Raw genomic sequence first — 21,656 nt, forward strand, 5'->3', positions numbered from 1 at the left:
CAGTGGCATATCCCCTGTAGGAGCTTCATGGGAAGATGGCTTCTTTATACGGTAACCGCGCGAATGTGGCGGGGCTGATGCGACACCGCCAAGTCGCCAAGGCCCTGTGGCCGATGGTATCGCCGACCAGGATATCACTTATACTGGGGCTGAGGAAGCATGATATTACACTGCTGAAAGAAGTGCTGAATGGTCTTTCCAATGTTAGATCTTAGACGTTGTGTTGGATACAGTGGTAAGCGGATTTCTTCAGAGTCCATGGTGAAGAAGAGGAGTTGGAGACTGTATAGTACATTAGTTTGATTGCCCCGCAATTGCGAGGGAAGACGCAGGATTATAAGTGAACACCTCATTCCCTGCCTGGATACCCTCTAGGCGCTTAGCCCTCTCGTCTTTCTGTGCCCCGTAGCAAGACCACCGTGTCGCAGAGTTTAACATGTCCATATATGACGTGTTTGACGATCGCCTGAGTTCTAATCCCGATGAAACACCAAAAGAAATGTTGTGTTCTTTGTCTGTCTCGTACCGAGGCCACCGTATCACAGAGGACAACATGTCTGACTAAAACGCCAAAAGTCCCCCGGCACGGGTTAGCTTTGGTGTTCATTGCTATCACGAGAAGCTTTGCTGCGAGCTACCACAAGTTGCGGACAGTGGAATGTTTCATTTGGAGAAGCTGCAACGGCAGTCGGGTGCAATCAGCGGTACCGAGCGGAGAATCTCAGTGAGAGGCCGGGCGCCAAACGCTATTGCACAAATACAGTTGCTCGATATGACAAGACGAGTTATGGGCGCCTTTAAATAACCAATGGCCACCGAGTTCCCGCGGCGATCGGTCCTTTGGACCGGAACGAACCTACAGGAGCTTGACGAGGTTCGCCACCTCCACATGAAAATGTGGTTACAACAACAACAACGCCAAAAGCCCGGGCTCAAATCCCGGCGAGAACATCAGAAAAAAATCCACTGATGCTAGTGACATATGTGAGGTATCGACCAAGTCAATGTTCACTACGAATTGGTGTCGTTATGCGGCACACCATTCAGACACTATTAAGTCGCTTATAATTAAAAAATTAAAAAAAAAACTTGTGTACGTGAAATAGGTTTGTTTGACAGATTTCCTTTATAGCAAATTTTGCCCATGAACTTTCCGCTAAGGAACAGGCGCGAACTTCTTACATACCAATGAGTGCAGTCCGATTCAAGTTTAAGTTTAATGATAAGGGGCTTCCTTTTATTAGCCGAGTTCGAACGGTGTGCCGAACATGCGACACATCTTTGGAGAGAAGTTTTTACATGCCAAAGTACCTCACAAATGTTGTCAGCATTAAAAGGGGAAAACCACCGGTGAAAATTTTTTTCTGATGTTCTCGCCAAGATTCGAATCACCGTCATAGACGGACATGCTAACCTCTACGCTACGGTAGCCTTCCATTATAGAACTGTCAAATTAATCAATTTTAAGGCTTCATCAAGTTTTGTATATACATCCGTTTAACTTTAATTGGGCTGCACTCATTGATATGAGAGAAGTATCACCTGTTTCTCAATGGAATGTTCATGTATAATCACGGTCACCGTGATTTAAAAAAAAAATTTAAAACCTCTTTCTGCATTCGTCGTCCCATTTTTTCTTTTTCCCTCTTCTACGGCGAAAACATTAAGTTCTCCATGTGAAGAGGTTAGCTATCGAGGTGCCGGGTGCCGTTCAATCTTAATCCAACTATAGAACGGGAACCTGCTAAAGACGCTATGCCCACATGCAAGTATGTGGGTACAACAACAACGTAGATCTCTCATCGCTGCAAAATAAGCCAAATTCAGAAGATTTATATTTTAAACCCCGTTTACACTGCACATTAAATCCGGATTTAACGGCTCGATCATCTCTTTTCCCTTTATAAAATCAGCTGATGAAAGCCTTAAATCCGGATTTAATGAGCAGTGTAAACAGGGTTTAAGAGAAGGTATATTTTGTGTAACAAATCATCTTATCCCTCGACTTTGCTAAAGAAAAATATCATACATTTTGTCGCTCTCATCTCTTGAATGTGCTGGAATTTTGTTCTAATTGTGTTAATGCACCATTAAATTTTCTTAAGAATAAAAATACAACGCTGCTTCACCATTTTATATGTTTGACAGCTGTCACACTTTTTATTGCACCCAGTTTTCTTTTTATTATCAGCAGCAACTAAAAGTATACTTCACTTTTTTCCAACAAAAATTTTGTTAAATAGTCATACAACGGCTATCCTTCCGCGTAAAATTTAAAACTATTAAAATATTCAAAAGAATTGCACAAAATGTTAACCGACACAGATGATGATTTCTTCTTTGAGGAAGATAAAATGTAAGTTTGTTTCTGCCCACTATCTACGCCAAAATTTCAAGAGTAGTACACAACATATGTTGAATGTTTCTTCGTATTTTCGTTTCGTGGTATTGTTATGATTGTTCCCACGTTCATTTGGGGGTTGCTGGCTACAGCAGCAGCGAATTACGTTACGATGAGGTGGTCATGCCATGAGTGGGGTACTTCGATGTAGTTCTCTTTGCATTACTATCACATTCGTCGCTCATTTTCATTTTGTATATGGTTGCTGTTACTAATCGATAATTCCCAAAAAAAAAAAACAAATTTTTATACAAGACCGACCAACTTTTCTTATTCATCGCTGTACATTGTTTGTAATTATTTGTTAAAAAAAAAAGAATTAAAAATTGATAAATTTATACGTAACAAAGAAGTTCAAAAGTTCGCAATGGAAGACAATACACCTTTATTACCAATAGAGGCCTTATCGTAAGTACTTGTTTTCTTACATGAGTTGTTTCCCACTGATTCATGGCAAAAACGTTGAAAAGTGTAATAGCAAAAATAGAAACGATTTAACCTACATTAATCCGTGTTCTTTCATAAAGCTTTGATATAACACCAATTTCTGCAAGTCCAAAGGAGTCGTCGAACCCAAAGACAAATACGGGTTTATTAATAACACTCGAAGAATCAAACAACACAACAATTGTGGAACCCGAGACTAATACGGATGAATTACTAACGCTTATATGCGAAGAGACAGCTGACAACAAATCTGATGAAGATGCAGTTGCTGGTGCTGCTGCTGTGGAAGCATCCTGCAATTTGGTCGATGACAATATGTTATCAGACGATGTAACAGCTACCGTTGTTTACACGGCTGCCTCCTACGAATCGGACAAATTTTACGACAGTTTATCTAAACAGAAATTCGAATTAGAACGATTGTAAGTCCTCCAGAATCAATATCGAACTACATGAAAATGTCACTAACATATATCTATATGCTAGTTTTTAGTCTGTATTTACTGCTCCTTGTGCTCCCTTTGGAATAGTGATTATAGTATTAGCTAGTTCCCCAACCCATACTATCTCTTATTAATAGCACAATGATAGAATAGAATACTTTGAGAAAGTTGAAGGAGCTGCCCAAAGAGTTATTGTATATCGGTAAATCGACAAAAGTAGATTTACATTGTAGATCATGATGATCTAATGGTAGGACTAAAACCATGTAACCAGTTAACTTGGAGGTTAAGGTCGAAGTGCTAACCTAATTTATATACACTTTAATAATTCAGTTCGTCGTAATAGTTTAGTACTCAAAGACTGCTGTCTCTTGCTTTAGTCAACTTCGAACATAATGTTGCATAAATTAAAGGAATGCACAAGCTGAATTGTATATATGCTGATTTTTATGATTCAATGATAAGGGACCTCTTTTTTTTATCCGATCATTGATATCAGATTCGTGCTTTACTCCCAAAGACCTTCCATTTGAGATCCATATTGCTATGGTCGTAAATTTGTCATGTTTGGGTGGTGTTTTTGGGAAGGGGCGGCCCCCAAACACTGGGTCGCTCATTTAGATATCAGATTTGTATTCTACTCGCAAATACCTTTAATTTAAGTCCCATATTACCATGGTCGGTAAATATGTCCGATTTAGGGGGGGTTGGGGTGGTCCACCAAACACTTGGTCCGACAATTGGATATCAGATAAGTTTTCTAATCTTAAATACCTTTCATTTGAGTCCCATATTGTCGTGATTGGCCTTTATATATAATTGGTAGATTTTGGGGGTGGAGCGGCCCCCCTAGGTACCCCATCCGAAATTAAGATGCCAATTTTTTGGTTTTAGGTTACTATAAGAGGGCACACAAAATTTCGCTTAATCGTACAAGATTAAGGTAAGGGGGATGTGATAAGGCAAAAGTACGTTTGCATTAGCTCGTCTGTACAATCTAGCTAGAAGACGACAGACTGGAACACAGGACACCTGTTTAAATGCCTAGCCAGACCCACTCAGCTCAGACTAAGATCCCTCTGTACATACTTCACCTTAGTCGCAGAGAGACAGACAAAAAATTTTAGACAGGACAACACCTAATCATATTATTGTTTTACAGTACTGTAGAGAAGACGAATAATAACATGAACCAAACCGCAAGCTGTAGGACGACACTGGAATAGTTAAAATACAAAGATTAGATTGGCTAGGTATTGTTGTCCAAATGATAGAAGATGCAACAAGTAAAACGTTAGTTGAGTAAGAATTAGCCGGAATGTGAGCAGTGTCGTTTGGCGTTTGTCGGTAGAGATACGTGTCTTCTTATGCTTTAGTAGATTCTTATCATGCTTACATTGAAAATTTTTGGTTCGATTATGGATTGCAACTCAACTTCAGTTGAGTTGCCAATAGTCAATTTTGTTATGGAAATGACAAAAATTGTCAACTTTTTACTATTTTTTATACCCACCACCATGGGATGGGGGTATACTAACATAGTCATTCTGCTTGTAACACCTCGAAATATTGATCTATATATATTCTTGATCGCCTCGACATTCTGAATTGATAAAGCCGTGTTCGTCCGTCCATCCGTCTGGCCGTAAAGCTGGCCGCTTCAAATTTTCCACAGATACTAAGTATTGACGTAAGTCGTTGGGGATTGCAAATGAGCCATATCCGTTCAGGTTTGGATAAAGCTTTCAAATAAACCGATCTCCCGACTTGATTTCTTGAGCCTTTACAAGCCGCAATTTTTGTCCGATTTGACTGAAATTTTCCAACAATTGTGCAAAAGTACGGTTTGGTTTAAATCGGTCAAGAACTTGATATAGCCCCCATGTAAACCGGTCTCTTGATCATCTTTGTCCTTAGAGCTTTAATTTTAGCTGGTTTGACAAAAGTTTAATTTATTTTTTATAATTTTTTAGCAGAAACCATTGTGGTGGGTTCCCAAGATTCGGCCCGGATGAACTAAGCACGTACTTGTTATTTCATGATTTTATCTTCCGACAAAGCAATTATAGTTGAGTTGCCATCCATAATCGACCCCTTGCACTTATGGCAACCGACGGTTGTTTAGAGTAGCAGTTGGACAAGGGTGTTCTATTGTAATAATAGTTGGATGTCTTCATTTGGTAGAAATTTATGAGATGGAGTGATCTTCTGGACCATCATAACGCAATGCAAAATTACAAATTTTCCCATGAACATTCCACTTCTCACAATGAGTGCAGTCCGATTCAAGTTTAAGCTCAATGATAAGGAGCCTCATTTTTTTATAGTCGAGTCCGAACGACGTGCCGCAGTGCGACACCTCTTTGGAGAGAAGTTTTACATGGCATAGCGTACCTCACAAATGTTGCCAGCATTAGGAGGGGAAAATCACCGCTGAAAATTTTTTCTGATGGTCTCGCCAGGATTCGAACCCAGTCGCTTAGCGTCATAGGCGGACATGCCAACCTCTGCGCTACCGTGGCCACAAAATGAGTTGCGTAAAAATCGTTGCGAAGAGTGCCTAAAATATCAGCACATGGAATGGATTTTTCAATGACATTCTAGAAGAGTGTTTCACGAATCATACGGACGATTGAAAAGCAATGAGTTGTAAGAGAATCTTATATAGAGTTTCACAAACTTCCGCACACGTAATGGATTGCCCAATGATATCACAGAAGAGTGTTTCGCGACTCATAAGGAAGGCTAATTGCGTAAAAATCTTCAAGAAGATTGTTTTATTTATTGCGAGGACGAACGGGTAGGAAAAATGTTTGCAGGATTAATCAAGTAATTTGCGTGAGTTCATACTACTAATTATACAAGAATGAGCAAACTATTTAAAAAGATTTGAATGTGTGTGTATGTGCCCTGACTTTTCTGCACATCACTTATATGTGTTGCCAGATTCGTATGCCGCTTGTTGATGCCAGATTCAAGTGTGGCAATAATGGTTACCCTAACAAGTTCATATGATTTCAAAACCCCGTTAACACCGCTCATTAAATCCGGATTTAAGGCTTTCGTCAGCTGATTTTATAAAGGGAAAACAGATGATAGAGCCATTAAATCCGAATTTAAATAGCAGTGTAAACGGGGTTTAAAACTATAGAAAACTCCAAACTCATCTGGTAGATAAATAAATTTTTAACATACGCAAGTTGATAAATTCGATAGAACGATTATGGATGAAGAAATGAAGTGATTGAAACAAACCCACATATTTTTCCTGAAAACAGTACATATAATCATATCCCTAAAGCAGGGTACTCTGTGTTTGTATGTGAAAAACTTCAACAAAATATCTTAATTTACCTAAACATATTTACGGCAAATTTTTTGCACCAACACAATCATGCCTTCATATTACACTAGTGCCTAATTACTATTTTAAAGTCATTAGCCTAAAAAATATTTTAATTTTTCACACATTTTTCATTTGCAATTTTTTTTATATGGAGTTCGACAGTTGGTCATGTGAAAAGCCGAATAGAGTACCAACCCTAATAACAAAAATTATACAAAAATCCCAGCAATATTTAAAAAGATGTACCTTTAAAGTATTTTTTACTAATAACTATTTTCTTTGCTTTAATACAGGGGCATGACGGTCAGCACAAAATCTGTGGTCGTTGTTAAAGATGACACCAATCTCATAGGCATAAGCATTGGCGGTGGAGCACCCTTATGTCCTTGCTTGTATATTGTGCAGGTAAGTAACATTCATACAAGATTATGAATACATATGTCATAATACATATCACCTAAATACCCATTACCAGGTTTTTGATGGCACACCGGCAGCCCGCGGAGGTTCTCTTGAAAGTGGCGATGAATTGCTGGCTATTAATAGTACTAGTGTAAAGGGAAAAACCAAAGTACAAGTGGCTAAGATGATACAAGCTGCTAGTCAACAAGTAACCATACACTACAATAAGCTACACGCTGATCCGGAAAGAGGAAAATCATTGGACATTATCCTAAAAAAGCTAAAGCATCGCATTGTTGACAATATGTCCAGCAATACTGCCGATACTTTGGGTTTATCAAGAGCCATACTTTGTAATGACTCCTTGGTCAAACGCCTTGAGGAGCTGGAAGGCACGGAAATGATGTACAAGGGCATGGTTGACCATGCCCGTCGTATGCTCAAAGCTTATTATGATCTACTGCAGACGTATCGTGCCTTTGGCGATTGTTTTATGAAAATCAGCACAAGAGAACCTCAGATGAGAGCATCGGAAGCATTTCGCATCTTTGGGGAGTTTCATCGCAATTTAGAGAAGGACGGTCTGAGCATTATTAAAAAAATTAAACCCATACTGGATGACTTGGGGACGTATCTGCACAAAGCTATACCAGATACAAAGTTAACAGTTAAACGCTACATGGATGCCAAATTTACCTATTTATCCTATTGTTTAAAAGTCAAAGAAATGGATGACGAAGAGCATGGCTTCGCCTCAATACAAGAGCCTCTCTATCGCGTTGAAACAGGAAATTATGAATATCGTTTGATTTTACGATGCCGTCAGGATGCTCGGGCAAAGTTTGCTAAACTGAGAACAGACGTTTTGGAAAAAATGGAACTTCTGGAATGTAAACATGCAAATGATTTGACCAAGCAATTGCGTAGTCTTTTAGACTGTATGGCTGAACTTAATAGATCTATAGTGGAACGTATGGAGGCTTTACCCCACCTATTTCCAATCGAGGTTGATTTTAAAGAAACAGATTTTCAATACAAATCAAAAATTCTGGAACCCCAAAAAATGGACGATGAAGAAGAGGAAGCAGCACAACAACAAATGCAGGGAAAGAATAAATCATCCAATAATAATGGAGACGTCGTATGTGGTTTGGAAGCTGTAGAGACGCCAGCTCAAATAATAAATGTTCCATCCAATGCTCAGGAACAAGAAGCTCTATTACTAACAGACAATACAAAAGACAGTCTTCTGTCAGCCGAAAACCCGTCTTCAATTAAAAACGAAAAACTATTAAAAGATTTAGGCCTCTTAGGTATCGATTTAAGTACTTCTCTTTCACACCTTTCTCTAGACAACAAACAAAATGCCACTTCTTCCAATGGTGCTCATGATTTTGATTTATTTATTAACCAGAAGGCTACGACATCTGTGGATAGTAAGAATCAATTGGAAAAGGATCTAATGGCCTGTAATGCTTTTGAAACAGATTTGTTGTTGCAATAAAACGTTAAAGTGTATGACAAAAATCAAAAATGAGTACCAGGAAAGATACCTTCTGTCATCTATGATGATTCTATACAATTCGTCCTCAATCACGAAAAGAACGAGTAGCTAGCAAAGAAACCACTATAATTAAACAAAAAAATGAATGTTTGAATAAAGGAACGCATGGCATGACTTAAGTAATTCTCCGGCTTGAGTTTCTACAGACGTTTTCGAACTATGTACATAAATATAGTGTCTACATACTGGTTTAATTTATATACAGCAAACATTCGATGTGTTAATAAAGTATACAATATATATGTTTATGCATTTAATGACGGATATCCTGCTGCCATGGATTTTTGGTCTTCCCCTTTTGCGCGTACACCATGTTTAGCTTCAAAGTACTTTTTCAGTAAAGCTTCTTCATTCATTTTTGTATTTTGATACGTTAAATTATGCTAACGTCGTAGTGCAGCTTGTGGTTATATAAAGCTGGTATACTCCATCAATCAATATTTTTTCAAAGAATCTTTCTCTCAAACACTCCATGTGCTACCTCCACCTTTTCTACAATAGCTTTATGAACCGAATCTATGTTCGCTCTTCGGATCGATCGTACATCTAACGCGCTGGAAGAATGCCACGCATATATTACAACGAAATCAGTTTGGTTACTCACACCTTAATCGGGGGACAACCAATTTTACGATGTTGAAATTCAATGCTGTTAAATACCATGTATTTTTTTTTTTTTTTCGTTTGCCACGATCGACATCTCGTGAAGACTAAATTTTCCGACCGTCGGATTACATATATGAATTGGCATAAAAGTCTCCTAGCATGATGTTAACGTCATATGCGGGACAGCGTCTATATGTGCTCTATTAGCGTTCATAAAATATATTTTTGTACATGGGCACATCTAAGATGTAAAAGAATTTAGCCTATATGCGAATTTTTGCTAATTTTTGAGCCCAAAATTCCATTTTGAACTTAGCTATATTCAAAAGGTAATAACGGTATTTTATGTCTATGAGTTTGAAAAGCCCAAAAACAAAATATTGAACCTAGGTGGCAACTCTATTTTTACAAATGATCTGGACAAACTGCCTTTAGTTGTTGGTCCTTTAGTTGGAGGTAATAACAGATATTATCGTAAAACATGTCAGCCAAATCGGATACGAATTGCGTCATCTAGGGGCTAAAGAAGTATAATCGGGAGATCAGTTTATGTGGGAGCAATATCAGGTTCTGGACCGATTTGAACCATATTTGGCGTGGATGTCGGCGGTAATAGGAGACTTCAATGAAAAATTTTAGACAAGCGTCGTTTTTTTTGCCCTCATAGTCGCTGGTTCAAAACTTAAAGAGTCCTAGCTGGTTCCTGGGATTTGTTGCCCCTAAAATCCTTCATTGGGCCCATAGTGCACCAGAATAAATCTGGAGATAAGCAGGCCTGTTCTTCTTTTTGAAAACGCAAAACGAAAGATTTTCTTTTGACTTATCTTTTTAGGTGGAGACACGACAACAGACATGAACCAACTTAGAGGAGTGGTATTGAAAACAATTAAGGTTTTTGTAAGTAGCACGGAATTCCTAACTTAAAATTTTCTTTTTAGAGGCTACTTTATATTTTTTAGAGCGCACAACAAGCCGATAACTTAAGTTTATGTCCATAGTGTGGCACGGGGCGGATTAATATCTGCACCCTCTTTTCAACCTAACCTAACCTTTTATCTGCAAACCTTGTACATCGATGTTGGATTGCATACTCTTATCAAACTTCCATCCCATGGCAGGCGGTTGTGCGTACCGGATTGACCCCATGAATTCCTTCATCGGCAAGGGCTGTACAACACTGCTACAACAACAACAAACTTCTATATAGTAAAAAAACCCTCAATTGATTTTTAAACTTACCAGATAAAAACTTTGAAAATATAGGCAAAAGATTTTTTGCGTTTTGCAACAGGCCTGAAAGTGTTTCAATTTCCGACTAACCTTAAATACCCTCTGGCAAATTCATGTTTTGTATCTTGGCAGCTATAGTAGAGTGCGTGACACTTCGGTGTTGTTGTAATGCCTCTTTCAATAAAATGGATATAACGAAAACCAATTTAAGCATCACAAAGGCTGAAAATTGGAGGTGCGATCTATGTGGTGTTCATTGCCGTCATGAGAAGCTTAGCGGCGTGCTGCCAGTCGCATTCACAAGCGGTTAGTGGAATGCTGCAACGGCAGTCGCGAACAATCAGCGGTATCGAGCGGAGAGTCTCAGTAAGAGACGGGCGGCACCGGCTCTTACATAAATAATGTGTGCCTATGACATAAGATATGACAAGGCGAGTTAATGGCGCCTTTAAATAACCAATGATCACCCCGTTCCCACTGCGATCGGTCCTTTGAACCGGAGCGGGCTTGCTCATCTACAGGAGCTTGACGAGGATCGCCACCTCTACATGCAACAACAACAACCAATTTATAAAAACGACAACACATAATACACGACACTGCATTTTGCAAAAAGAAGTTAAAAAGAAGGTATGGTTGTTGTTTTTGTTGTAGCAGTATGTTTGTTGTAGCGGCACCCCTTGTCTAACATAAATGTGTAGTGTTATTGTAATTTATAAATGGGTTGTATGGTTTAGAACTATGAAATTATGCAAAATAATTAAAAACAATAAAATACGACCGCCTTTTTTCATGGGATGCGTGTCAGTTACAAGTCAAATATATAAATTTTTGTGTACTTACATTTGATCCCACTTTAATTGCATTCGCGTCCTTGATAACGTTAACACATATTTAGTCGTTGCTCACATATGTCGTTGGCCAGAAGAAAAGAGCGCGGAGAACATGGTGAAGGAGCAAAATGTTGACATTTGGTTATTTTAGAAGTTGCTGGAAGATTTCCCGAACTGTGAACACATTTTTTTTTTTATGAAAATCACGAATTTTATTCCAAGAAAAGTAAGTTAATACGTTATTTTGTAAATTTTTTGCTAGCAAATCTATTATTACTGATTCTATCTTCTATTGATGCACTTTGTTTTGTGAATAAAATGCAGACACCCTGTGCCTCAACATATGGTATAACTATTGTGAATGGTTTACCAAAACAAACATATGGTTCGCTTTTTGTAAACACAAACTTAGCACATTGCACTACCGGTGTGTTTTAACTTTTGTAAAATTCCAAAATGCCTCCAAAGTCATCAAATAAGAAAAGTGCCAGTAAGCCAACTGCAATATGGTATCATTGTGATGTATGTGAAACACACATAACAGCCAATGATAGGGAGGGACATGAGAGAATTTGTCCAATTGGTGATCATCAGAGTCAAACAGATAAAGGGGAGTCTTTGGAGTATATACATTGTGGTACATTTTATACAAGTAGCTTGGAGGTCAAGAAATTCGAAATTGAAGCATTGAAGGATATGCCATCGAAATATTTGAATAATTTGATATTTCTGTCTGAGGGGGCAATGCGTTTGACTGGTATTCATATTGGACAAGAAGTAATGATCAAATCCACCACCGAGGAAGAAATAAGCCTGATACGAAACGTATGGCCAACACCGGATAAATTTCTTACCACAGTATTTGTAAACGATGAGGGTGGGTATTTCAACAAATATATCGAACGTTAATGGATTGCAACTAAATTAAAGTTGTGTTGCCAGGAGATAAAAACATAGAATTAAAATTGGTATATATTTAGACATTTTTGTCTGTTTCATAAAAATCAATATTTTGTAAAAAGTTTGCAATTCAATACAGAAATTTTTATTCAATTTGCCTGCGTTCGAAGCAACTAAAGTTGGTTTGCAATCCACAAACGACCCTTCAACGACTCCATTGAATACATTTTCATATTTTTCATTTTTAGATTACAAACAAATATGGTCTTCATATGCAGGCCATAGCTGGCAGATACAAGCTTTGCCTAAAGACCAACCTATTATTGCAAAAACCATAGTGCTGCAGATTATCGCTAAGCCTGGTGAAATGGATGACCCACTAAATGATCAACAGCTAAAAGATTTGGGACGCCTTTTAAAGCTGGAATATAAAAATCTGTGTTATACAAAGGGCTCACATATACGATATGACTTCTTTAATAAAAGTTTGGAGCTAAAAGTAATTGAAGCTACAAACATGAAGGACGACGCTGTTTATGATCTGGAAAAATCTATTGAAAAATTAACTCTGAATAAAAATTCAAATGGAGACATTTTTAAGATAGCAAATTGTACACAGGTCGATGTTGTGTATGAAAACAATGAAAAACAAGCAGAAAATAATGAAGATGCTATTTCAGTGGTAAAAGATGACATTGGAGGTCTTGCAAAACAATTGGAAATTATAGAGGAGGCTATTGATTTTGCTTTAGGATTGCGAGATATTCCCAAGGGTAAGAAAATGGACCTTATTTTGTTGTATGGGATTAGATACATATGAAAGGCTCAGGCCTTGTTTTTGAAAAGTTATAACGCAGTTACAAACACAATTCGCAATATGGAAGAAAAATTTTAAGCCTTATTATAAAATTACAATAAAAATATACGAAAATGATAAAACTTAAAAAGTTATTGAACAAAGGTCAAAATGTAAATAACTATTTTTCTATAATTATCACATTTTTTTCTTTTCATCTCTTTTGACTTTTGCATAATACAAATGTTCAAATTGTTAAAACAATTCTATAATAATACATACCTTTATTACAGGTGTCAAAATATCCCGCAGCTTATTGGTTTATGGCTCTTCCGGATGCGGCAAAACAATCATTTGCGAAGCTATGGCCACAAAATTATTGCAAAAACAATATGACACCAAATCCACCTTTCTACCGTTGATATTAAAGTTAAATTCAAGCGAACTATTCAGCAAATTTTTGGGAGAAACCGAAAAAAACTTGAATGCACAATTTGATAAAGTTTTCCATCACTATCCCCAGCCATCGTTAGTAATTATTGAAGATGTGCACAATCTCTGTCCAAAACATGAAAATAATGAGGTTGTAAAACGAGTAGCAATTGCCTTCTTTAGCATATTAGACGCCTTGGCTATCAAAAAAGAGGCACAAAAATGTTTTGTTCTAGCCACAACCTCAAATGTAGAGCTGCTGAATCCAAGTCTAAGAAGATGTGGCCGCTTAGATTGTGAAGTGGAAGTGGCACCACCATCACCAGAGGGTAGAAAGGAAATTTTCCGTTGTTTACTAAGAAAAATCGAAAATCACCGATTAACTGAGGAGGATATACAGGAAATTGCTCAAATTACTCACGGTTTTGTGGGAGCCGACTTAGCAAATCTGGTCTACAATGCCACTTTGAAGGCCATGAAGTTGGGCAACTCTGATGTTGTACAACTAAATATAGGCCATGTTCGCGATGCTTTGTTGGTTGTGAAGCCATCTGCCATGCGTGAAGTTCTTATAGAATGCCCCAATGTAAGATGGACTGATATAGGAGGACAAGATGATTTGAAGTTGAAATTGAAACAAGCTATTGAGTGGCCTTTGAAGCATGCTGAACAATTTAAACGTTTGGGCATTAAGCCTCCTAGAGGGCTATTAATGTATGGTCCTCCAGGTTGTTCGAAAACAATGATAGCCAAAGCTTTGGCTACAGAGAGTCAGCTGAACTTCTTGTCCATCAAGGGCCCAGAACTATTCTCGATGTGGGTGGGAGAATCTGAACGAGCGGTCAGAGAAGTCTTTCGCAAGGCTAGACAAGTTGCTCCAGCTATTATATTTTTTGATGAAATCGATGCAATTGGCGGAGAAAGAGCTGATGGTTCTTCTGGTGCTTCGGGTAGCTCTGTTAAGGAACGAGTACTGACACAGCTCTTGACCGAAATGGATGGCGTTGAATCCTTGGAAAATGTTACCATTGTTGCGGCTACAAATCGACCCGATATGATTGATAAAGCCTTGCTGCGTCCTGGACGTATTGATCGTATTGTCTATGTAGGCCTGCCTGACGACGAAGCTCGGCAGCAAATTTTCCAAATCAAATTACAAAAAATGCCTCTGGCAGATGATGTTAATATACAAAAACTTGTGGATAGCACGAATGGATATTCTGGCGCTGAAATACAAGCCGTATGTCATGAGGCAGCACTAAAAACCCTTGAGGAGAATTTCGATGCATCTTCAGTGACAATGGCGCAATTTGAATACGCATTGAATATAGTCCAACCAAGAACTAGTGCTGATTTGTTACGTTTGTACGAAGAATATATGAAGAAAACATAATAAATCCAAGAGTTTTTGATTTTGCATTAGTGTTGATCCAATGATACCACATGTAAAGAAATTTTGTTCATTGGTCATTCAGGGTGGAACTAGAATATGGAATTCAATTTAAAAAAAGGACTTTCTACATTTGGGTTTTTTGAGTTTCACTAACAAACCTTTTCATGTGTGTCTTTAAATGTCTCTTTAAAGCCGATGATTGTGCAAATTTCCAATAACACGAGGGGCATTCGAATGGTTTCTCCCCACTATGGATTCTGCAATGAAAGTAAAAACGTTCATTGAAATTATTGATATTTCGATCCATCCTCCCCCTTACCTCATGTGATTAATTAGATTTGATTTTTTGCCAAAAATCTTTTCACATTCTGTACATTTGTGTTTCCGTATTCGGCGATGGACCATCGCCAGATGGGCATTTAGCGATGTATGCTTGGTGAACGACTTTTCACAAATTTCACAAAAGACATCACGGATTGTTTTGTGCATCGGTTCATGTCGTCTCAAATCTCTTTTCGACTTAAATGTCATTTTGCATTGTTTACACAGATAATTACGATCCGTTGTATGCGTGAGTTTATGAGATTTTAAATTGGATGAAGTTGCAAAAAATGCTGAGCAAAATTCACATTGAAAACGTTTATGGTGCATTTTGTCGCCGCTATGCATACGCTGATGTAGTAAAAGTTTATTTGATGTGATAAATTCTTTGGAACAAATCTAAATTCAAAAGAGACATAGATAAGAGTTAAAAATCAATGTAGTTTTAAGAGATTAAAAGACACGCATCTACATTATTGAGCGAAACGAACGCAGAAAATTTGCCGTTCAAACCTAAAAATAACAAGTAAAAGCGCACTAAGTTCAGCCGGTCCGAATCTTATATACCCTCTACCATGGATCGCATTTGTCAAGTTCTTTGCCCGGTACCTCTTATAGGCAAACAAAAGATAATGGATAAGAATGGCTATGCTTTTGAAGCTATGTCAGATTATAAACCTATCCTGTCATACTTGGATTGGATGTTAAAGACAATTTTAGATACCGTTGTGCAAAATTTCAACCAAATCAGATAAAAATTGCGCCCTAGAGGGACTTAAGAAGTTAAATGGGGAGATCGGTTTGCATGGGAACAATATCAGATGTAGACCATATTTGGCACGTATATTATTTGGCATAGAAGAAGTCACTGTGCAAAGCTCAAGATGTAAAATGGGGAGATCGGTTTATATGGGAGCTATATCAGATTTAAAATCGATTCGAACCATATTTGGTGCATCCATTAAATGTCATAGAAGACGTCATCGTACAAAACTTCAGCCAAATTTGATAAGAATTGTGCCCTATAGAGCCTCAAGAAGTTAAATCAGGAGCCGGTTTATATGGGAGGTATATCAGATTTTGGGACGATTTAAACCATATTTTGCCCGTAAGTTAGAGGTCAATGGAGAAGTCTTTGCGCAAAGTTCAACAATATCGAATAAAAATTGTGCCCTCTATAGGCTCAAGAAGTAAAATCTGGAGATCGATTTATATGGGATCTATATCTAAATATGGACCGATATGGCCCATTTTTTAATCCCAAACGACCCACACTAGGAAGTATTTGTGCGCTTAACTTTTCTCTTTCTAAAGTTAGGGTGCTTTCCACAGATAGACGGACGGAAATGGCTAGATGGACTTAAAATGTCAAGACGATAAAGAATATATATACTTTATGGGGTTTAAGATCAATATTTCGAGATCCTATGGTGGAGGGTTTAAAAATGAGGCCCCTTATCATTGACCTTAAGCTTGTATCGGACAGCACTCATTGATATGAGAGAAGTATTCTCGCTGTTCCTTAATGGAATTTTCATGGACTAATCTAGTCATTCTGTTTGTAACACCTCGAAATATTCCCCCTTATTCTGGTTGGCGATGAATTCTGGTCGAAATTTTTACAAAATGCTATTATGGTTGTCGAAGCCGGTTTTTTTTATCACATTTTTGGTATCACATAAGTCGAATTCGACTGTCAAATTTACCGAAAACGATCGATATATAAGTTAATTGCATTCTAAACTACATCGCGCCTGTTTGTCGAAAGAGTATTGAACCTTCTTTTTGTCATTATACCCACCACCATAGGATGGGGGTATACTAATCTAGTCATTCCGTTTGAAACACCTCGAAATATTCATCTATTGGGTTGCCCAAAAAGTAATTGCGGATTTTTCATATAGTCGGCGTTGACAAATTTTTTCACAGCTTGTGACTCTGTAATTGCATTATTTCTTCTGTCAGTTATCAGCTGTTACTTTTAGCTTGCTTTAGAAAAAAAGTGTAAAAAATTTATATTTGATTGAAGTTCATGCTAAGCTTTATTAAAAATGCATTTACTTTCTTTTAAAAAATCCGCAATTACTTTTTGGGCAACCCAATACGACCCTACAAACTAGGCATGTCCGTCCGTCCGTCTGTTGAAATCACGATAGGGATCGAACGCGTAGAGCTAGCCGCTTGAAATTTTGCACAGATACTTTATATTGATGTATGTCGTTAGTGATTGCAAATGGGCCATATTGGTTCAGATTTGGATATAGCTCCCATATAAATCGATCTCCCGATTTGACTTCTTGAGCCCCTGGAAATTTTTGTCCGATTTGGCTGAAATTTTGCATGTAGTATTTTGTTATGACTTTCAACAACCATGCCAAGTACGGTCTAAATCGGTAAAGAACCTGATAAAGCTCCCATATAAACCGATCTCCCGATTTGACTTCTTGAGCCCTTCCAAGCCGCAATTTTTGTCCGATTTGGCTGAAATTTTGCACATAGTGTTCCGTTGTGACTTCCGACAGCTGTGCCAAGTACGGTCTAATTCGGTCTATAACCGGATATAGCTCCCATAAAACCGATCTCCCGATTTGACTTCTTGAGTCCTTTACAAGACGCAATCTTTTCCGATTTGGCTGAACCTTTTCATGTGGTGTTCTGTTACGACTTCCAACAACTGCGGGTTTGAAAGAAGTTTAGTATGTAGAATATTATTAATTAAAATTATGCACTTCAACTAAATTTATTTTGTATAAATTTTAAGCAGAATCCATGGTGGTGGGTTTTCAAGATTCGGCCCGGCCGAACTTAGCACGCTTTTCCTTGTTTTCGTATATATTTGTCGCTTCTCTGGAAAAATAGCTTTCGATATGTACCACAAAATAATGTGGCCAAATATCAAATTACATCGTTACTTGATTTGCATAATATTTAAATATGCCTACTTACAATATCATTATAAATGGAGCAGCAGACTTATCAGCAGTCTGCACGCTATTCTAAAATTGCAACCATTTTGCTATAACAGCAAAACTATTGCTTACATTGCAGCAAAACCAACTACAGTTACGAATGATAAATTACATACCTTAATATTTTATGAAATTTATCACACTCACGATAAAAATCTCACCCAAACAAATAAAATAATAATAATCAAGGCGAACAATATTAAATACACTTACGCTAACCATAATTTTTCAAATGGGATCTTGAAAATATCTGGTTGCGTTCTAAAAAAATCCTATAATTTCTATTTTATTTCAACAAATGGTTCACACTTAATTTGAAAACTGTTGTAACATCCATATATGCAAATGTAATCCAAGCAACGACTATTCTGATAGCTTAACAAGTTGTTCAAATTATAAGTTTAATTAACTAGTTTATTGTGTTCCCATTAAGAAATTCAATGAAAACAAATGACGGGGATTTTATTATAGGAAGAAAACATCTATAAAACTTCAAACACCATAGGAATATTAAGTTTTAGTTTTCAGATTTGAGGAAATGATAAAAAACCTATCAAATTTTAATTTGTTTTTGGTTTTTTTTTTATATAAATATAAGATATATTGGGTTGCCCAAAAAGTAATTGCGGATTTTTCATATAGTCGGCGTTGACAAATTTTTTCACAGCTTGTGACTCTGTAATTGCATCCTTTCTTCTGTCAGTTATCAGCTGTTACTTTTAGCTTGCTTTAGAAAAAAGTGTAAAAAAAGTATATTTGATTAAAGTTCATTCTAAGTTTTATTAAAAATGCATTTACTTTCTTTTAAAAAATCCGCAATTACTTTTTGGGCAACCCAATAAAATTTGTACATTGAATGAAAAAGCAAGCAAAAAAAAAATACAGTCGAACCTCGATTATCCGGATTGTTCCGGACCAGAAGCATAATACATAATCGATTTTCCCGGATATTGGAGAAACCATTTTTTTCAAATTCCTAGATATTCTTTTAAGTAAAAGTGGCATTTTGTTGCAAAATTATATGCAAAAAAATTTAGCCGCGGATTTTTTTTTATTTTTTTATATGCAATAATATTTAGCTGCGGTGCTTTTTTATTTAATACTAGCTGGACCGGGCCCGCTCCACTGCGCCTTCTTTTACTTTATATGGAACACAATTTTCCTTGGAATATTAATTTTCGACAATTAAAGAGCTTTTAGTGAAATACCATGCTACGAAAATGGCATATCGCTTGACAAACAGTTTAACAATATAAGTGCCTTTATCTGAATCCCATATGATCTTTATTGGTCTTCGAATTTAAGTTTGGATGTAAGATGTACTTCATTCTTAAAATACTTTATTTCTGGCGGTCTCCCAGACACTTGGTCCTTCTCTCAAATACCATTTATTTAAACCCCATATTGCCATTGGTTTTGAGAGGGAGTTTACAGGATAAGGCGTCCCCCAAACCCCATATTGCCATATTGCCATTGGCCTCAAAATTGGATATCGAATCCGTTTTCTAATCTCAAATACCATTCACTTAAACCCCTTATTGAAAAAGCCAGCAAATATGTCCGGTTTGGTGTATGAGGCCTAAAAACTATGAATATCGAGCTCCACAGTCTTGAAGATCCCCAAATTGGATATCAAAGATACTTTTCCCGAACATTGATATCAGATTAGTGTTCTACACTCAAATACCTTTTATTTAAGCCCCATATTGCCATGGTCAGTAAATAAGTCCTGTTTGGAGGGTGTTTTGGGGAAGGGGTGGACCCCCAGCAACTTTGTCCCAAATTTGTGTTTTGGGGGTTGGGGTGGTCCCCCAAACACTTGGTCCCACATCTAGATATCAGATACGTTTTCTAATCTTAAATATCTTTTATTTGAGTCCCATGTTGTCCTTATTGGTGTATATATATATATTTGGTAGGTTTTGGGGTGGGACGCCCACCCTAGGTACCCCATCCGAAATTTAGATACCAAATTTTTGTTTGTAGGTTACTATAATAGAGCGCACAAAATTTCGCTTAACTCTTACCACACATCTCCGAGGTCTGTCGTTTCTGAAAATTAGGGTAAAGGGTAGGGTCCGCTCCCCCTTCAGATATCAACAAATGTAGTACCCTATTTTCACCACGGGATCATTATTCACCATCAGTGAAAATTTCAGAAAAAATCGGTGAAGCCGTTTCTGAGTCCTTATAGAACACACAAACACACCTACAAACAAACACAAATATTGTAGATTTTTATATATAAGATTTTATTATAATTTTTAACGGAATTTAATATTCAATGACTTGCACCGATATACACAAAACTTAACGAGGTAAACTGTTCAGTGTGAACATAGAGCATCAACAAGCTCTCTCCATCTAGCTCTATCCTTGGCCAGAGAACTGATTTCACGATATATGTATGGGTTGATTCCAACTCTCCTTTGGTACGGCGGATCCATGTGCTTTTCCCCTCCTTTGCTGTCCTTGCGGATTCCAGTCTAGGACATTCCTCGCTATATCATCGCGCCGTCGGCGCAGGATATGACTCAACCAAGTCCTTTTTCTTTTCAGGATTTCGATAACAACTGGGGAAGTGTTTGTCCTTATTTGCATTTCCTCATTTGAAATACGACTTGGCCCGAAAATTCAAGGTGTTTGTCCCAGGCAGCAATTTATAAAAACTTGGATTTTGCGGGTAGTCGTTTGTGTCAAGCTCCAAATTATACAGCCATATAATAAAATAGATTTCACACTACTTTGAAGATTATGACTTTTGTGTGAGATGTCACTGTACCTCCAAACTTTGTTGAGTTTAAGAAAGAGCTTCTAGCCTTGTTGGTACGTACGTTTTTCTGCTTCCGATCCTCCATCCTTTGTTATTTTGCTGCCAAGATAGGAGAAGTTATCAACGTCTTCAATGACATGATCGTTTATAGTGAACGGTGTCAAATTTGATCTTCAGGCCTACTTTGGCAGCATTTCCATTTAGTCGTTCCAATTTCGCCTTTATGTGCTCAAATCGATGTGCAAAAAGGCATATGTCATTTACGTAGTCGATGTCTCCAAGTAAGTCGTTTATGCCCCAACGTATGCCATAGTGTGCCTCAGCATTAGCTGCTTCCAACACGGATTCTAATAAAATTAAAAATTGCGTCGGCGATAGGATGCAATCCTGCTTCACTCTTTTATCGATCCCATAGGGTCGGCTCTCTTTTCCTTTGAAGCGGATAGAAACTTCAGCACTTCTATACAGATTCCTAATTAGTGTTACGATTTTTTCTGGGATGCTCTTATTCAACAGCGTGCTCCACATTAAAGTTCTCAAAACTGTTAAAAACGCACGCTCGAAGTCAATGAAGAAAAGGTATAAGTGTGTTCTGCAGACTGTTCAATGGTTATGCGCAAGGAGTTATTGTGGTCGGCACAAGACCGTCCTGGCCGAAAACCTGCCTGATTTTTCCTCAAAATGCTGTCAAGTGCAGGCGAAATACGCTGCAGAAGGAGACTCGTGACATCTAGTATATCTACATATAATTTCATCATCAGACAAAACAGCAAATTGAGAATCATTATTAATACGCCTCA

General features: G+C 37.6%; 3 protein-coding genes across 5 annotated transcripts in view; 2 read left to right on the top strand and 1 right to left on the bottom strand.

Annotated features, from left to right (window-relative positions):
* Positions 1-2,167: 2,167 nt before the first annotated feature.
* On the top strand, positions 2,168-8,843 carry LOC106083698 (PRKCA-binding protein). 3 transcript variants are annotated; one of them, XM_013246891.2, is made up of 4 exons: positions 2,168-2,356; positions 2,929-3,270; positions 6,931-7,042; positions 7,113-8,843. In XM_013246891.2, the coding sequence occupies exons 1-4, from the start codon at positions 2,310-2,312 to the stop codon at positions 8,541-8,543; spliced, it is 1,932 nt and encodes a 643-aa protein (XP_013102345.2). In that variant the 5' UTR covers positions 2,168-2,309; the 3' UTR covers positions 8,544-8,843. The 3 variants fall into 3 exon arrangements, with proteins under 3 accessions (XP_013102345.2, XP_013102347.2, XP_013102346.2); XM_013246892.2 differs by lacking the exon at positions 2,168-2,356 and adding an exon at positions 2,363-2,809; XM_013246893.2 differs by lacking the exon at positions 2,929-3,270 and having other exon boundaries at positions 2,169-2,356.
* A 2,826-nt stretch (positions 8,844-11,669) lies between these two features.
* LOC106083712 (ATPase family gene 2 protein homolog A) lies at positions 11,670-14,797 on the top strand. Its single transcript, XM_013246920.2, has 3 exons — positions 11,670-12,149; positions 12,421-12,945; positions 13,262-14,797. The coding sequence occupies exons 1-3, from the start codon at positions 11,729-11,731 to the stop codon at positions 14,791-14,793; spliced, it is 2,478 nt and encodes an 825-aa protein (XP_013102374.2). The 5' UTR covers positions 11,670-11,728; the 3' UTR covers positions 14,794-14,797.
* The window catches only part of LOC106083714 (zinc finger protein 782), a 30,415-nt gene continuing 21,991 nt past the window's right edge, over positions 13,233-21,656 (bottom strand). Inside the window, exons 4-7 of the mRNA XM_013246922.2 lie at positions 15,113-15,513; positions 14,952-15,050; positions 13,822-14,882; positions 13,233-13,755 (exon numbers count right to left, since the gene is read on the bottom strand). Coding sequence (XP_013102376.2) covers positions 14,861-14,882; positions 14,952-15,050; positions 15,113-15,513 — 522 coding nt within the window. The 3' untranslated portion in view covers positions 13,233-13,755; positions 13,822-14,860. The remainder of the gene's footprint in view (positions 13,756-13,821; positions 14,883-14,951; positions 15,051-15,112; positions 15,514-21,656) is intronic.

This window comes from Stomoxys calcitrans, chromosome 3, assembly GCF_963082655.1.
Source record: "Stomoxys calcitrans chromosome 3, idStoCalc2.1, whole genome shotgun sequence".
NCBI lineage: Eukaryota > Metazoa > Arthropoda > Insecta > Diptera > Muscidae > Stomoxys > Stomoxys calcitrans.

Bases quoted from the DNA above. Each gene is read 5' to 3' on its own strand.
- LOC106083698 (XM_013246891.2), top strand. From the start codon at position 2,310: ATGTTAACCGACACAGATGATGATTTCTTCTTTGAGGAAGATAAAAT. The intron at 2,357-2,928 runs GTAAGTTTGTTT...TCTTTCATAAAG, and splicing joins TTCTTTGAGGAAGATAAAAT to CTTTGATATAACACCAATTT. The intron at 3,271-6,930 runs GTAAGTCCTCCA...GCTTTAATACAG, and splicing joins AAATTCGAATTAGAACGATT to GGGCATGACGGTCAGCACAA.
- LOC106083712 (XM_013246920.2), top strand. From the start codon at position 11,729: ATGCCTCCAAAGTCATCAAATAAGAAAAGTGCCAGTAAGCCAACTGCA. The intron at 12,150-12,420 runs GTGGGTATTTCA...TTTCATTTTTAG, and splicing joins AGTATTTGTAAACGATGAGG to ATTACAAACAAATATGGTCT. The intron at 12,946-13,261 runs GTAAGAAAATGG...CCTTTATTACAG, and splicing joins ATTGCGAGATATTCCCAAGG to GTGTCAAAATATCCCGCAGC.